Source organism: Geospiza fortis, unplaced genomic scaffold, assembly GCF_000277835.1.
Source record: "Geospiza fortis unplaced genomic scaffold, GeoFor_1.0 scaffold366, whole genome shotgun sequence".
In the NCBI taxonomy this organism is placed as follows: domain Eukaryota; kingdom Metazoa; phylum Chordata; class Aves; order Passeriformes; family Thraupidae; genus Geospiza; species Geospiza fortis.
Window position 1 is genome coordinate 220,119 of NW_005054342.1, and position 16,221 is coordinate 236,339.

Genomic DNA, 16,221 nt, shown 5'->3' on the forward strand with positions numbered 1-16,221 from the left:
TCTTGATGAATGTGTTATTTCACAATTTCTGATTTCTCCATAACAGTCTTTGCCACATTGTTTTGTTTAATCTTTGTTCTATAAAACACAGAACTCCTTGTTGTGTTCTAACACCCACTCAGTGTTGAACTTCTCCTTGGAATTTATGATCATTCTGATCTCCCTGCCAAAAGTAAAGCAGCTTCAAACCTCACAGAACTCAGGAACATTTTGAGACCCTTTCCCAAACATATGGAAGACAACAATAATTTATTCCTTGTTTAGTACTGGGCATGTTTCTGCGCAGTGGAAAGCTGCATGTTGGGAACTTAAATTCCAAAATTTCAGTTGTGTTTGTAAAAAACCTACCACATTAATTCACCATACTTTGGAAGGTCCACTTGAATATGACAGAAAGGTATATTGTTTCCATGTGCTGATAGTTGGTGCACTCTTCAATTTTTTGGTCAGCCAACCTCTCATCCATTTACCTAAAGTTCTCTGGATATTTTCTCTGGATAACAGCTACAGGACCAATGTTACTGAGTGTTTTCCTAAAAAATTACAGCTGCAAGGAGTTTACTGCACTATTTCCCTTAGAATTGTACTTATTTTCTCCACAAAATTAGGAGAGGTTTCCACATGAACTCTTGAATTTTCAGAAACAAACAATATATAATGTATGTGTACATCCAATTATTTCTATTTGTCGTTGGTATAAATAAAATCTTAAAATTGTCAACTACACCAATGTCTACATGTCATAGACATCTGGCAGGTTCAAATTTATTTAGCTTATAAAATAAAAATATGTAACTCTTTCCAAGCACTGCTGTCTCATGTTAAGATCGGTGGTAGCAGTCCTGGTTGAATCAGGGATATTTTTTGTTCCATTTTCAAATGCCTTCCTTTCAGCGTAGAAGCTGATAATTTCTTACAATTCCAGAACCTCTGCTTGCTCCTTTGTATGCAGCTGTCACTGCTGTCACTAAACTTGCTCAAGGCTTAAGGCCTTACCTTTGCCTCTCTGTTCCTGTTTCCAGCACCTAAAAGACCCAGACTGAAGATGTAAGACTGCTACATTCTATTACTTTCTATTACTTTGGGAAAAATAATGGAGTCATAAGGTGCCTTTCACTTGCTAAAATTATAGCTTTAGAATAAATTAATGCTTCAAGCAATTAATACAGTGCTTTAGTCTGCCCAGACTGACCTAAATGAAACTTTTATTTCATTATTGGCTTGGTCCAATTTCATGCTTGATTCATATTCAGCCTTACCAGATCTTCCATATCAACTCTTGTTCCTGCTCAGACACTTGCACAAGATTTCTTTTTGTTTTATGTGGGGCTGAGACTAGCAGATGGATTTGCAGGATCATGGGCTGGAGTTGGTATTGCAGATATTTGCTTCTTTTTAGCAACAGCCCACTTTTATTCTTATTTTTGTTAAATAATGCATAATAATAAAATGTAAAATAATCCATAATTTAGGAAATTATCCTGAAAACCAAATTCTACGATTGTGGCAAAAACCATGTTAAAAATCAAAATAGTTTTTTCTTAAGTAAATAATTTTAAAGTCTCGCTGTACAATGTCAGCAGAACTTCTTCTTTTGTTTAATATTTCCATGAAAAAACAGCATGTGAAAAAAAAAGTTTTAAAAAACCCATATATTCTTTATTTTCACAGCTGGTGGAAGCAGACGTAATTGTCTATTTCATCTCATCTGATACAAATCCTCCATTTATTTTATCTCCTGATTTTGAATCCTCTTTTTGCACTGTTTTCTCAACATCTGTCTTTGTTTTGACATGGCGTCTTCTGTAAAGACGGTAGCCTGAGGATCAATATATGGACAATATTAAATAAAAGGATTATAAAAATTACCTGAAAAATGCTGTAGTAACATATATCTATGCAACATTTCTTTCCTTATATTGCTAAAACATTTCCAAACCTCCAGAAAGTCTTTTTAAAGCTATGATTTGATTTTGAAATCCATTTGATTATTTTTATCCCTTCTTGTTTTCTCAATATACATGAAAAGTTAAACTGGTAATAACAATGATAATTATAGTGTTATAATATAAAATTACTATACTTTACCTCCTAAAATTAGTATTGCAAACAACAGCTGGAAAATGCTGTAGATGAGTGGGAAAGTAAACATCAGTTCAAGTTGTTCAGAAGTGAATGAGAGCTGTACTATAGTGGAACATAGCTGAGTGTTTTGCATGCCTGTTTCCAGAGACACTGTACGACACCTAAAAGGAATAATACAAAGACAGTTGGGAAATAGCATCCAGTGGATCCAGTGCTTTTTACTAATCTGGATAAGCAAAAATTGTAAAGGATAACTAAGAAAATTGTTCCCTTCAGCTGACATAGTGAGCAAAACACTCCACCTATGGCCGGTATCACCAATTATTGGTGGTTCAGCAGCTGTAGAAGACTGTGAACAGCCTTCAAGGCACATATGTGGCACTCACTGTCTCCCTCTCTTGCAATGGTGCTCTAAATTGTAGACTGCTGCATCTACATGAGAGGTTTTACTGCAGTTCCAAACCACTTAGAAGCCAGGTCTGTTTCACTTGCTTGAAGTGCAAGACATTGGCACACAGAGGGAAAACATATGAAGGGTTGGAGGAAATGTTATCGTCAGAATTTGTAAATAAATGTTCACAAGAAAAGTTTTGTCTGCACTTAGTATGGCAAAAAGCAGACAGTGAATGAGTGACTCTGTAACATCAAAAAGCAGACTTAGTGAGTGAGTGACTCTGTAACATAACTAATGTTTAGGGAGCACTCTCAGCATTGATTAATTGCTGAATAAAATCTTTTTACACAGTTGAATAAAGGCTATGCATTACCTGTTCCAAGACAGACCAGCTAGACGAGCCAGAAAGAATCCTAGAGTATATCCAGCTGCTGGAAATATGGTGCCAATGATCCATAATTTTGGTGTGATAACCCAGGAGCCTTTGTAGAGTATTCCCCCAACCACAGCAGTGACCACGATGAGCACTGCTCCCACAATGGAACCTACCTGGGAAGCAAAAGAAGAGGGACTGAGTCAGATTCACAGAATCACACAGTACTGCGCATATGACACCTCAAGGAAATTTAATGGCAAAAAGCATGGTGTCAAACATGAGTCACTGAAACGTCACATTAAACACAAAACCTAGTGTTTACAGCAATTCAAAGCAGGCAGAGAGATGAGATAGTTGCCATTTTAACAAACAGGAGATGTACGATGTACTTCAAGGTGTGACTACAGCTCTAGATCAAGACACAGCTGTAATATGTTTCTATAGCAGATATCTGTAAAACTAGTCTTTTGAAGCCTTGACTACAATTGTACTTAGGGCTGGAGATTAAAAATAATTTCACAGGTGTGATATGAGTGAGGAATGGTGCACACATTAGAAAAATTTCCCCAGAGTTGTTGAGAAGCTGACAGCCTAGTAGGTAGAATATTGCATTTTCCTCCCCTCCTTGGTGAATCACTCTGAGGCTTAGTACAGTGCGTGCTAATTAGACACTAGATTGCTAGTGAGCTAGTGCTAGGAAATTATTTGCCAAATGCAGGAGTAAATCTTTAATGAGGTTAAAAATTCATGCTTGAAAACTGGTTATGAGCTTGTATAGCCTTTTTACATAGACCTAAGCACTGTAGTTGATGTTATTTCTTGTGACTGAATGTACTGAGACCTTTACCACTACTTGCCTAAAAAAGTTATAACTCACTCCCTTTTCAATACCCAAGTGGAAGGTCTGTCATTGTAGCCTATGTTGCCAGGGATCTCAGAGACACACTTCATAGTCTAAGCTTACAGGACTCTATTCCTCAGCTAAAACATGTATTGCCATTGAAATGGTTTTATCAGTCTTTGGCTGACGCATTTTTAAGAGCACTGAGTGAACAAGTGCTTTTGTTTGGCTGAGCTATTAACCACATGCACTTGGGAAGAAGAAACATGGTCTGGCCATGACAAGCTCCTCTTTCACCTGGCACAGTCTTTGTTCTCTTGTCTGAATTTCTCACTATGTAGGCCTTAATCTGACAGCTATGGCTCAATCTTCACTTGATGCTTCATTGTCCTACACAAAGAAAACTCTCAAGGCTGTGGGCTGCTCACGCACTCAGTAAGAAGGAATGAAATGGGGTTTTGCTGAGAGATCAAGTAGAGTGTCTTTACATGCGAGTGTACAAGTCCATGCTTTCCCCTCAACTGATTAAATGGAAATAGTAAGATGTGAATGCATTTAAAATGCAATGTGATAAGCTAGCAGTTTAATGAAAATGGGTTGACTAAAAAAGACCTTGTGCTCTATGTTGTCTGAGCCAATAGCAAAGAAGTGATAACAAATATAGGTAGAAAAACAGGTGACCAGACTAGTTTTCTTTAAGAAAATTTAGATAATATATTTGTTAACTAAGAATGATTAGCAAAGGCCAAGAATTCTCAGCACATATGAAAATCTCTTTAAACCTAAATGAAATGTACAGAATGATTAATTTGCTGTCACCCTAGATGTGGCTGAATTATTATTTTGATGAGAACATTTTTTTGCCAAAATCCCCATATTTTTGATGGAACTGAAACCATCTTTCAAAGGTGGCATCTTGTATTTTGTGAATAGTCTTTTAAGGTTTATATTAGAGTCGGAATATTTTATGTTTATTATTTTTTAATAAAACTTGGCTTCACACTCAAAAATTGGCTCACAAAAAATCAGGAAACTCTCTTAAAAGGACAAAGGCATTTTGATCCAGAATTATTTTTTTATTGTTTTGCAGAGAAAAAACTGCTTTCTGTTCACCTGAATGATTTTCTATCCAATTTCAGTTTACATTATATACTGAACTCAATTACTAACATAATTGCAGCCAAAGACAAAAGTAGGTTCTTTAGATAATGATGGTTGCTAATAATGCATGCAACTCATGCATGTTTGTGCAGGGGAAAAGCAATACGTTTCCACAGCACCTCATTTGTTTTCTGCTGAAAACTTTCCAGGTCTTATGAAGTCAAGTACTAATACTATGAATAGCAATGTACTGCTTCAGTGGTCCCACTGATTCCATAATTTGTCCATAATTGCTTATACTTCAGCCTTATATATCCTACCTTAAGTATGATTTTCGCTTTACTAGGCCACTTGTGGTTGACAAATATTCCCACCGAAACAGGAACTACAAGAGCTACCAGAGAAAGCCCTGTAAAAAAAGAAAAGAGAAGTCAAGACCCTGCATGGTGCAAGAGCTCACCACAGAACAGGCACCATGACGAGTGACTGTGGGCCTGGAGAAGCCTTTCAGGGGAGGTTTCTGGTGTGCACATCCTGGAGCACTCATGCACACTCTACCCACACCTGCCTATTTGCTTTTCTATAGACTCTATTATCTTTGGCAGCCTGTTGAAGTAATTGCCATTCTGCTGAGCTACATGCTCATTCACCTGCATCAGAAAGGCAGACAGAAATCTGAGTGTGCTAATCATCACTATCCTGTGATGTGAGTAGCTATATTAAATGTTCATTTTGTCTGCAGGTGTTTCGCTACTGTACCGTATCAGCAACCAGTTTAGAGCTTCTTTTGTTTTGGCCTTCCCCCTCCAGTATTTATTTTGAAAGCACAAGCAACGTATTGGATTTTTGTTTTTCCCCAAGGACAATGGGAAGTGAAGTTGAAGAATGTGAAAGTGATTCTGCTGGCTTTTAAGATTAGCACAACATGGAACTGCACTTGATAAGCACTAGGGCCACAGCTCTGCAAAGCACTGGAGCATGTATTTCTAAATACTTTAACTATTTTCTCTTTGTAGCTGAATGAGATTTTTGACAGGAAGTCAAATGAAGCCACTCCTGGCAGTGTAGATTGCAGCTTTTCAAAGAGACTCAGCAGCTTTAATCACTTGCTTAATTATCCACGTGTGCTTAAGTATTTTGCCAGATTATGGCCTCAGCATTTAGCACTTTGCAGGATTGTGTCTTAAAGCTGTTATAAACACTTTCATCCAGAAGAAGCAGCTATTCCTATATGAATTATTCTATATTCTTATCCCACTACCATGTAGGTCTCAAAGCCATTTGGAAAGAAAAACAAGCACAATCTTGTCATAATTATCTGTACAATATTTATAACAGCTTCAAGTCTTTCTTTGGCAGAGCTGTGGATGATATGAAGTGATTTTTGGTGCCTAATGCCCATGGAGGTTATTAAAAAGTAGAAAGAGAATTTAAAAAAAAAAATCTGAGGTGATTTCTTCCTGACTGCAGGATGATGGTATAGGTTGTCCTGAATGGAGGATAGACAGAAGAGAAAGTGCTATTTCACTGGACTCACCAATGCTGTTATAGGGGAGTACAATTGCATCAGCATCAGTCCACATTTTGGTGTAAATAAAGAGACAAAGTGGCATCATTCCCATTGCAATCAGCGTGGAGCAAGTTGTCATGCTGATGCTGCAAAGAAATTGGTTACAGTGACAGTTCATCTCATCTAGCCCATAGTCTTTCTCATTTTCTTATTACCATTTCACACCTTGTGAAAGGTTGTGCAAGAAATGTTGCTGGCTACAGACAATTTATCACTTAGAGAAAAGCTAAATGAAAGGAATGGCTTCTGCTGAAAAGAAAAGAACATGAAAAATCAAGGTGTTCTGCAGCCACAGAACCATAACTTTTTTGCTACAAAGGAGGCAGTCAGACAGGTGGCCAGCAGAAAGGTCTGTTGGCAAATATGTCTCCATGCTGCTTTTCTGGCTGGTTTCAGAGAGGAGAGTAAGCAGGGAACAGGGGCAGAGATGGACATCAAATGGAGCTTTTCCTTATACCAGCAGTTCTAGAGTGTTAAAATTTCACTCTGAAGTCAATAGCACAGAAATCCATTTCATTGCCTACAATATGTGATAAAATAAAATTCCCTTTTCTGGTTTGTTTTGCTCTAGGCCAAAAAGTAGGTGCTAAGAATTGCTCAGTGAGGCTTAGCATAAGGATTGTTCCTGCATTTTGCAAAGATATTTCTGTTTTTTATTGTACAAAAAGATGCATTCTGCTACAAGAGTGAAGAAATAGGAAAAGGCAAGATATCTAAAATAAGGAGGAGATTCCTTATTTTAAGGAGTTGGAATTGGAATACAGTGGATAAAATTATGCATGCAAATCTCATTTTTTCTGGTATAAAAATAGTGAGAGAAGGTTCTAGTTAAGAGATTTTGGAAGCTTTCTTCTGAGCCTCCCTTCAGATTTCCCTTTATTGTTGCTTGTCCTCAGAAAAGGGACTACTGATCCTGGCCACAAGCTGAGCAGATCCAGAGAAATCTAGAAAAATTAATGCAGAAACCACAGGAATATCTGCATTCATTTTGATTCTAGTCACTCTCTGCTTTAGAGTCATTGGTTAGGAATTTGCAGGAGCCTCTGGCAAAAGAGTTCCTATAGAAGTCTCCTATTGAGAAAAAGAGTTACAGGCTACAATTAAGGTTTGATGAAGTCCCAAATGGAAAAAAAAACCCCTCATGTTTCCTACCTCTGTACTTCCTGTATCTTTACACTGTCCCTGAATGTACCTCCTTCTCCAAAGTCTGGCTATCCTCTAACCCCAGTCCATTTCCGCAGAAGCTGTTGTTCTTGTGAAATATCAAAAGATATCTCTATGGGGAAGCATTAGAGGATATCAGCTGGATTTGATTTACTAAGAAAGATATGAAACATCGTACTCCACCTGACTATGATTATAATGCTAATTATAAAAGTAATTCCTTCTCTAACCTGTGGTCCATTTGCACAGAGGTTTTGAAGCAGAAGTATAGACAATGACCATGGGTTGTAATGTATAATCATAAAATATTACAGTTAAAACCAAAACATTATCTGATACGATGGGCAGGTTTCTATAATACTGTGGTGGCTCCAGAAACCATTCATACAACTTCTAATGTTATTCTTCTATTGAGAAGAGAACATGCCTCCCTTGACAATCTGATGTACCTCCTGTATCCTGTGGTCCCTGCATCTTTGTTGCAAAGGTACTGACCAAAAGCCTTTGACCTAAGGTAGAGGTCTTTACCTGAAGAATAACCTTTTAAAGGCATTTTCAATTAACTTCAGCCTTTGTCATCATAATGGGATAGAAATCCTGTTCATGTTTATAGCATCATAAATCTGGATTTTTAACACTGATTTCATTGGAGCAACTCTGAACATGCAGAGCTGACCAAGGGTAGTTTAGCTCAGTTTATTCTTTCAGGAAGAGATTAGAACAAAATTTCAGCCTTGTACTCAATATCCTCTCATCTGTGATTTCTTAGACCTGTATTAGTTGAAATTATGAGTCTTACAGCTCTTAATATCATAGATTTTTTGTCTACAATGAGGAAGTCAAGGATTAGTAGGGCTAACCTCATTTGTAATCTGAAAGCTATTTTCTACATTAATACCTGTATGTGACAGAAAAGTTCAATATTTTCAAAGGTTGAAAAAAAATATTTTACTAAAGCTACAAATATTAACATTATTAGACTTTTTACTCTAGCTCCGCATCTTTCTTACTTCTACTATTTTTTTCCATTTCTAGTTGACTGGCATGTGATATATTGGATGAATGCTCCAATTTATTTTACTCTGTAGGAACAAGAGAAATGATCCTCTTTATTTTAGACCAAAGTAATCAGGACATAAAAATAAAAAGACAACTTGTTTTTAGAGGCTCTTAGAGTCTCTAAAACCCCCTTGGAATTTGCATTAAGAGTAGGGTTCACTTCTCCTGTGTGTTTGATGTTCTAGGCCATGTCAGGTACCTTAGACATCTGTTTCTGAGTTGATAGCACTTTGTCATTGAGACCATTACGCTGCCAATATGCAGGGCTGCCTTCAGTCGTGCTTTCTAGTCTGTAAAATATTCCCTCAGTTTGAAGACTTTGCATAAGGTTCCAGGAGTAGAAAGAATTATCACAAGTATTCATTAGAACTAGTATTCATTGAGAAAATAAATACCTGTCTTTTTATTGTATCGAACACAAAATGAGGGAAAATATTTTTCCACAGGAACTCTTTTCCAAGAAACATTACTTCAAGAAAAGTTGCATAGCTGCTATTTTGTATAGAGGATTCTGGTCCCAAAATCCTATGGTTTTTTTATATTTTTATTACTCAAGATCTTGGGAGAAAGAAAAGTAATTTTAACTTGGGCAAAGTTTTCATAATATATATTATTTTAATTGTCTTCATAGATGATATTTGCTCCAGGATCTGAAGTTTATCAATAAAGATATTTTCTAATGTACACAATTCTCTTGTGATATCTTCTCATGAATTCCCAATGAACCAAGGATATTTGCTATTCTGCTTATATTTACTGCAATTACAGTAACTAACCATCTTTATAAGGAGAAACCACCATGCATGTGCCAGGAAGCTAAGAAAAACATCAGACAGATCAAACAGTCCTTTTCAATGTAAAATTTACAATGAGAAGAGACACATGAGGTACTTAGAGAAGAGCTGCTCTTACCTTAGGTCCATGTCTCCATCCACCCAGTAGGCGATGATATTCGAGGCTGAGCCCCCTGGACAGCATCCCATGATCATCACCACGACAGCTTGAATAGGAAGGACGTCAAAGGCCAAAGAGAGCAAGAAGGCTGTGAGAGGCATAATTCCAAACTGGCAAAGGAAACCCACAAATATACCCCAGGGTCTTTTTACGTGGCCCAAGAAATTCTTAATTTCCACATTGCAGCCCATGGAGAACATCACCAAAGCCAGCATGATTGTTAGAACAGTACTTAAAACCACGCTCAAAGTTTGATTAAAATTATCTTCTGGCAATACACAAGAGGTGCCATCACAAATAGTAGCATTTGCTGGACAAGCTGTGGAGTTTTCTGCCAAAGAACCAGCATTAAATTGCTGGGAAAGAAAGTTTGTCTGCATTTTGAAATACAGAACTGCTCCCTGTATCTGCAGTAAACTTTCAAGCCTACAGTTGTTTGTCACTGACTTCTTTTAAATGATCCAGGAAGCAATAAAGTGCAATAACTGCCAGAAAACTCTTACTACTCTTGAAGGGTTTGGCTCAGTGCTGATTCATATAGTTATAAAAGTTGCACTTCTTTGGTACACTGACCATTAATCATTTATTCATATGGTAATGAGGGATCCCACATCAAGAGAATAGCTGTGTTAATATTTAAAGGTGTAAAGGAGGCTTGTAGCGCTGCTAAACCCATAAAATGAGAATCACAGGAGGAAGAGAAAGTTTAGACTTCATTCTTTGAGTTTCTTGCATGCCTTTGGGAGACCTCCTTATGCATGCAATGTTGCTGGCAGTACAGGGGTCTGTGTGGTGAGCAACCGAGACACAAGAAACCCTGAGCAGAAGTCCTGAGGTATGACTTGAATCTGCAACTCTTGCTAACGGGTGCAACATTCAGCACAACACACAGGCTCCTTTGAATGACATGGAATCTTTTTTTCTGGCAGCACGGAGATTCAGGGTCCTCCTGACACCTCCTGCCAGGTGCAGCGGGTGCAGTCACACTCTGATCCAGCTTGGAATGTAAGTGGTGGACAGTGAGAGGAGGAGAGTGGGGTGGCAAGGGTGGAGGAGGAAGGAGATATATTCTCTGAGTCAAGTGTGGGGAGCAGAGAACAGGGCAGTGAGGCTGGCACACGACTCTGGAGCCATGGCACCCAGCAAGCTGACCACATCCCCTTCCCTGCCACGACACGCTCAGCACCCACACCAGGGATGACAGTGCAGGTCACCTTTTCTTACCAGGTGCAGCACAAAGGTTAGGACATAGGTTTATTGTGCTCTGTCATCCCCATGGCTCAAAAGCAGTCTCAAATTTTGAAAAGCTTTTAAAGATTTACTTCTCAGGCTTCCATGAAAATCTGGAAATTTGGTTTTCAGACAAAGAATCTTAATAATTCTTCTTTACCTGTGCCCAAGCTTTGTGGCAGAAGTATCTTCAAGTGTAGATCTTAGACTAAAATGAAGTCTGACATGTAAAGTGCACTTGATGCCCCCCCAATAACCTTTATTTTTCAACACAGAAATATATTTTACTAGAGTAACATGCTAAGCCATAATTATCTTCAGCAAGCAAGACTCTCACTGGAAGTCGCAGCACTTTGTGCCTAACATCAACGTGTGAAATGATAGTAATGATAGGGGTTGCTTTTTTTTAAACTTTAAACCTTGAGTTTTGTAGGGGGAGATGACTGCCTTAGAAAGGATTTCCCAGCATGCTAAGATGGCACCTGTTTCTTTACAGAGGGGTCAGCTAAATGGTTGTATCTCCTAAGTCACTGCTGGGTGCCTGATGGGATAATGTCAGAGTACCTTTATCCTCCCAGGCAGCTGGCAACTCCTAGCCTGTGATTAGTGCCACATCTCTGTGACTAGGATATGTCTAACAGAACAACAAGTAAGGTAATAAGGAGCAGATGAAAAGAAAAGAAAGCCACAAGATCTCAGTTTGGCAGAAAAACTTATTCTCCCTTTTATGCTTGCTTTCAAATGGAATGTTTTAGGAGATTTTACTTTTCAATCCAAATCTTTTAAAGGGCTAGTAAGGTTTTTACAGCCATATTAATAATGCTGTATTAATATTTTCTATAAAACCTCTATCAGAGTCTTGATTTGCACTTGAACTTGCTTCTTGTTGAAACTAAATTTTTTTTACAAGTGTCTTGAAATCTCCAGCAAACCTTTGGGGTGGGGGCAGCTTTCCTAGTCCTGTAAATGTCTGGTATGCTGTGGAAACCCAGAGTGAGTAGTTTGGGAGAGGAGGTGAGGCTTAGAGTGGCTGTTTCTCAGCAGAGCCTCATGCAGGGTCTTGCTTTTACCTCCTCTATCTCCCTGCAGACCCTTTGACTGGGCGCTGCAGGGATCCTTGGTGTTGTATCCTCAGAGACAGCACAGATGAAATGTCCCTGGTTTGGGTCTCCAGCCTCTGCTAAGGGACAAGACTGTGCAGCTGTCATTTTGGAGTTTGATTTCTGGGAATAGTGTGTAGGGGGAGATTTTCATCCTCAGGTTTTGTGTTTAGCTAAGGACAAACAGCACTTCAGCCAGTGTGGCCTTGTGGAGCAGCAAGTTGTGTAAAATTAACCTGTATTTAACTGCTAGCTTTGCCTTTGTTTTTTCCCCTCTATTTTAAAAGGGATGATTGCAAGTCATTATTTCATCAGCTAGCTGTATAAAACCTTAGATCACAAAAATGGTGTCTGGAAACAGAAGAGAGCCCTTCTGAATTTAATTTATTATTAGGTTGACATTGCCACAATATAGCACAGATGGGATTTTTTGTATCAAGCAGTCCTCCTGTGTTAGGTAACTAAAACCTGATCCAAGACATTGAAATATTTACAGGCCCAGTTAAAAAACTTGGCATGTTGCAGGAGGTAGGGTATTATTGAGGAGGCAGGCGGATCTCTCAGGAGTGCTGGATTTCAAGCATTCCTCTAAGTCTGTTTTGCTTTTTAAAATGTGCTTCTGGGATTTAATCCATTTGCATGGATTAAATGCAGGCCAGTGGGAGACATCCTCAAGGAAAGCAGCAATTCAGAGATGGTTTTCAGAGATACTTAGCTGTATGCCTTCTGTTTCACTGCCTGTTTTCCACTTAAGTTATGCTGCTTAACTGGTAAGATGGACTATGTACTGCTCTGTGAACCTAGCTGGCATCTTTTGCCTGGACATGTTGCACGTGTTAGTCAGGGTGATTTTAAGGATTTGCCATTGACATTCACAGAAGGAAGGAGCAGTGCAGTGAACTTGGTGGCATTTTGGTGATGATTAACATACCCAGACACTGTCAGCATACATCAAAAATGAGAAAAATCAATGCTCATCTAGAGAAATACCAAACTAAATGTATATTTGCATCACAAACAGCAATACTATGATTTGTCTTGAATTTTTGCAGCGATGAGGCTACCAGCTTATTCAAGTGAGTTTAGTGTCACTTCAGCAAACAAATCCAGGTAGGTAGAACTTGTAAGGATCTGTTCCTGTACTGACAATTAGGTAATTGATTTATCCATTAACTCAGGCAGTTATAAAACAACAATAGCAGTAAGTGCATACAGGAGCCTGCACTGGGAGAGGCTATTTAACTGTTTGTCTTTAAAGGCTGTGTGGTGCTTATTTCTGTGATGTTTCTCTTAATGAGACTTATGAATCTTCCCTGTCTGCTTAATTCAGACTCTGAGATGCTTCTTAGTATATTTATGTCTTGGTTAGAAGAATATTTGCTTTCAGATAATTGATTACCTAAAGTCAATTCTAAAGTCAATTACCTGCTTTTTACCACTGTCATAGGGTGACTTTATGATGCTTATGCTGGATATTATATCTATATCTATATCTATATATCTATATATCTATATATATATAATTTCTTGAAAATTTGCCCTAAACCAGGACAACCACCATCTTTAAAAGAGAGACAGCAGCTGTACCTAGTATTGCTGACCTTGCTTATAACTTTAAACTTTAGTATATATGTTTCCAGCTATAGATGGAAGATTTTTTTCATTTGTTAAAAGTTTACTATACTGAAAGCTTAGAGAAGACATTAAGAATAGAAAATCTCCATGCAATAACAGGAGAGAAAGTGATGACATTAAAATACATCTAGCTCGGGATAGCTTCCTATCAAAGTCTTCAGCAAAGCTAACTTACAGAATCTTTACATTTACATTTTTACATTTCATGACTGGAGCAGACATCTAGACTGCCTGTAACACTCTTAAGCTTTCAAAAGAGTTTCAAAAGAAACATTGGGGGCACAGGTATTGAAGTATTGAACTCAGCTGGGAAAAAAGCCTGATGTACATACATACTTGGATTACAGGCAAATTTAGCTGGCTGGTGTGGTGATTGTGAGAGAAGCACCTTGCAATCATGGCTGGATTCGTGCACAGAATAAGTGGTTGGCTGGAGGGATAGGGTTCTGCTACGATTTGTCAGAACTCTAATTATTGTACAAGGAGAAATCCATAGTGATTTTGCATTTTCTGACACAATTCAGACTTCCCAATCCAAATCACGTGTGCCCCTCTGTCCTGGGTTGACTATATGATGCTTTAATCCCCAAATTGTCTCATTTGTTTATGCTGAATAATAATAAGTTTTACACCTTTAAAACTTGTTGCAGAGAGTGGAGGGGGGAGAGACGAAGCGCACAGTTTTTGTTTTTTTTTTGTTTTCCAGACACTGTACTCACTCCCCCGCATTCCTCTCCTGGACTGTTGTTGTCTGTGGATGAACAGACAGTGGGACAGAGAGCTCTCCTTTACTTTTAGTTAGTTTTTAGCTGGCTGAGGCAAAGAAGAGTCCCTGGACTGTGGTTTTCTCCCTTTTCTTCGGACCTCTTGGAACCTGCTCTGGACTGAACACCCAGGGGAGCACTGGCAGCTCGCACCTGTGACCCACTGGGCTGGGCCTGGCCTGTGACAATTCCAACACCAAAGGGACTGATCAGAGACTGAGAGAGCCAGGCTGCAACCCGGGGACGGGGGGCTTCTGAGTTTGTTGTCTCTTTTAGAGTGGCAAGGGGTTTTATTGTTTAATATTGTTTAGGTTCTATTGTTTAATAAACAGTTTTTTCCCATTTTTCTCCAAGGAGGTATTTTCTCCCGGACCAGTTGGGGGGAGGGGCCGATTGAATTTACTTTCCTACCAGAGCTCCTTTGGGGACTCTCTCCCAAATTTGCTGTAAACCAGGAAACCCTCTTAAGTAGCCAAATGTGAAAGTTTTCAGTAGAACATAACAGAAGTTTAGTTACCACACAAATGCATGGAAGAGAATGCAAAGGCCTTAGACTTTGCTCTTTCCTGATAGATGTATGAGGGGAAACCTACATTTCACATGTTTAGTAAGGACTGGCTGCTGTGAGACAAACAGCAACAGACTGCCAAAAGCATAAGGTAGCCTTCTGACTGCCAAACTGTAAGAGTGACTTCTGACATTGATAAAAAAAGCTGAAAGTTAGATAACTTCATAACAAATCAAAGGAATTAGTCATGCTACCAGGTATAAAAGTGTAAGTTCTTCAATGATTCTATTGGATTGGAATCTCTTAATAAAAGCACGTTTTCATGTTCCTCAGCAAGGACTGGCTTTGGTCTTTGAGGGTTAACACACCAAAGAAATATTTCAGTATCTGTCCTTTTAAAGTTGTAATTTTAATTTTTGGTATTGCTTAATTGGGATAAATGGCCAAAATAGAGATGCATAAATTCTAGATCAAAGGTCTGATTGATTTTAATTCTACAAGGTTCAAGAAAAATAAAATTATTATAAGAATTTTATTTTATTGGAACCAAAATTAGCTCTGTTAATTTTCATCAGAAGGGAAAACCACTTATACTGTCTCTTCTGTGCTATTGTGTTGGTTTACTACATTTAACTCCTGACAAGTAGTAGGAAACCAGTGTTTTTGCCTGCAATTCCAATGGCATTTCCCACCATTTTCAAACTCTAGAACTTGTCCGCACCTTTTAAAATTTTCATTTAGATAATTGATAATTTAATTTGATATTTTTTCTTTGACTGAAATAATAATTATAAAATCACCTAATACTTCTCTCTGATTTTTGAGAGATAAAGGTAGAGCAGAGAAAGCAGAGAACTACAGTAGAATGCAATTGATAATAAGTGAACAATGCTCATTAATTAATTCAGCTGTTAGTGGATGGGACATGGCTTATCAAGGAATAAAGCATGACAGGAGCAGATTAGTAGATCAAAGCATTTGGTGCTGGGGACTTGAAAATTTCCCTGCATGTAATCTGGGTATTTTACTTCAGCATGGTTTAGTGTCCCTGATTTAGGTGTCCCTAACATATGCACTTTGAAATGGTCTGAAAGATCAGTCATGGGTATAAACTTATACATCCCTGGTAGTGGATCACATCTGCAAATGTGCAGTGGCCTTTTGGGCTTAGTTATAAACCATTAAACAAAACCAGTTAGCACACCCCAAAACCTCTCTGCTGAACAACCTGGCACATGGTAAATGGGAACAGTTTGAGGGATTTATTTCAACATTGCTCTAGTGCTCCAGATCAAAACTACAAAGGGAATGCAGCCTTAGGTTACCCATGTCGTCCGCACTGGGCTGGTTGGTGGGCCATGAGCTGTGGGAGTTGTGTTTCCTGAAGGGACATGGCTGGGGGGATACCCTAGGGGAATTAAAAATACCATTAGATATCTA

The 16,221-nt window shown here is 38.4% G+C and overlaps 1 protein-coding gene across 1 annotated transcript; it reads right to left on the reverse strand.

The window, feature by feature from the left end:
• Positions 1-1,371: 1,371 nt before the first annotated feature.
• Positions 1,372-10,027, reverse strand: SLC10A2 (solute carrier family 10 member 2). The gene is made up of 6 exons (XM_005422676.1): positions 9,503-10,027; positions 6,335-6,453; positions 5,118-5,206; positions 2,853-3,028; positions 2,089-2,246; positions 1,372-1,819 (listed from the first exon to the last, which is right to left on the reverse strand). Exons 1-6 carry the CDS (start codon positions 9,922-9,924, stop codon positions 1,695-1,697), a joined length of 1,089 nt encoding a protein of 362 aa, XP_005422733.1. The 5' UTR covers positions 9,925-10,027; the 3' UTR covers positions 1,372-1,694.
• Positions 10,028-16,221: the final 6,194 nt, after the last annotated feature.